The 1280-nt window shown below is 55.5% G+C and overlaps 1 protein-coding gene across 1 annotated transcript in view; it reads left to right on the forward strand.

Annotated features, from left to right (window-relative positions):
• Window positions 1-1280, forward strand: part of LOC125488179 (disintegrin and metalloproteinase domain-containing protein 12-like) — a 10440-nt gene that overhangs the window by 2190 nt on the left and 6970 nt on the right. The window contains exon 4 of the mRNA XM_048621107.1: window positions 792-903. Within this exon, the coding sequence (XP_048477064.1) occupies window positions 792-903 (112 nt within the window). The remainder of the gene's footprint in view (window positions 1-791; window positions 904-1280) is intronic.

Here is a 1280-nt window from a genome sequence, read left to right on the forward strand (position 1 = left end):
CCCATTGGAGACCATCCCAATGGATCACACCTCTTCCTGTTCACTCCCATTGGACACAATCCCAGGGGTCAACTGTTTTCCCCTACGGACACAGTCCCAGTGACAATGTGCTGCCCCTATCCAGCTGTTGAATGTGTTGGATTGGTGATGGCTTTTACTCCCACCATTGATGCCATGTCTCTGTGCGTGCGTGTGTGTGTGTGCCTGTGTGTGCGTGTGTGTGCATGCGTGTGTGCGCGTGTGTGTGTGTATGTGTGTATGTGCGTGTGCGTGTGTGTCTGTGTGTGTGCGTGTCCGTGTGTGTGTGCGCGTGTGTGCGTGTGTGCGTGTGTGTATGTGTGTGTGTGTGCGTGTGTGTGCGTGCGTGTGCGTGCATGTGTGTACGTGCGTGTATGCGTGTGTCCGTATGTACGTGTGTGCGTGTGTATGTGTGTGTGCGTCCGTGTGTATGTGTGTGCGTCCATGTGTGTGCGTGTGTGTGTGTGTGTGTCCGTGTGTGTCTGTCCATGTGTGTGTGTGTGCGTGCGTGCGTGTGTGCATGTGTGTATGTGTACGTGTGTGTGTGTGCGTCTGCATGTCCGTGTGTGTGTGTGCGCGCGTGTGTGCATGTGTGCGCATGTGTGTGCGTGCGTGTGCGTGTGTGCGCATGTGTGTGTGTGCGCATGTGTGTGTGTGCGTGTGCGTGTGCATGCGTGCGTGTGTGTGCGTGCGCATGTGTGTGTGTGCGTGCGTGCGTATGTGCGTGTGTGCGTGTGCGTGTGCGTGTTTCTCTCCCTTTGTGTCTCTCTCAGGTCTGTAACAGCAACGAGAACTGTCACTGTGATGTGGGATGGGCCCCCCCCCATTGTAAGGACACTGGCTACGGAGGCAGCATAGACAGTGGCCCAGTGCAGGACGTCCGAGGTAGGTCTGGCTGTATGCTGTTAGCCTCTATCGCCAATCCCAGAATTCCACCCTCGGATCAGGCTACGCTCCCAACCTCATCCCCTCTCTCTCCCCCGGTCTCCTCATCTCCAGCTCTCCGCCTTCCCCAATCGTTCTGTCTCTTCCTCAGCTCAGTCATCCCTCGCTCTCTCTCTATCCCCGTTCCAATCCTCACTCGGTTAACCATCCGACTCTCTCCTGTATCTTCTTTGTGTCTAACTCTCTCTCTCTTTTCTTCTCCTTCTCTCTCTCTCTCTCTGTCTATCATCCCGCTCCCTCCCTTCAGTTCCCAGTTCAATTCCCTGTTCTGTGTCTCTCTTCCTCCATCCACCTCTCTCTCTCTCCCTCCCTCCAAC

Source organism: Rhincodon typus, unplaced genomic scaffold (assembly GCF_021869965.1).
Source record: "Rhincodon typus isolate 14 unplaced genomic scaffold, sRhiTyp1.1 hic_rhity00000054, whole genome shotgun sequence".
Taxonomy (NCBI): domain Eukaryota; kingdom Metazoa; phylum Chordata; class Chondrichthyes; order Orectolobiformes; family Rhincodontidae; genus Rhincodon; species Rhincodon typus.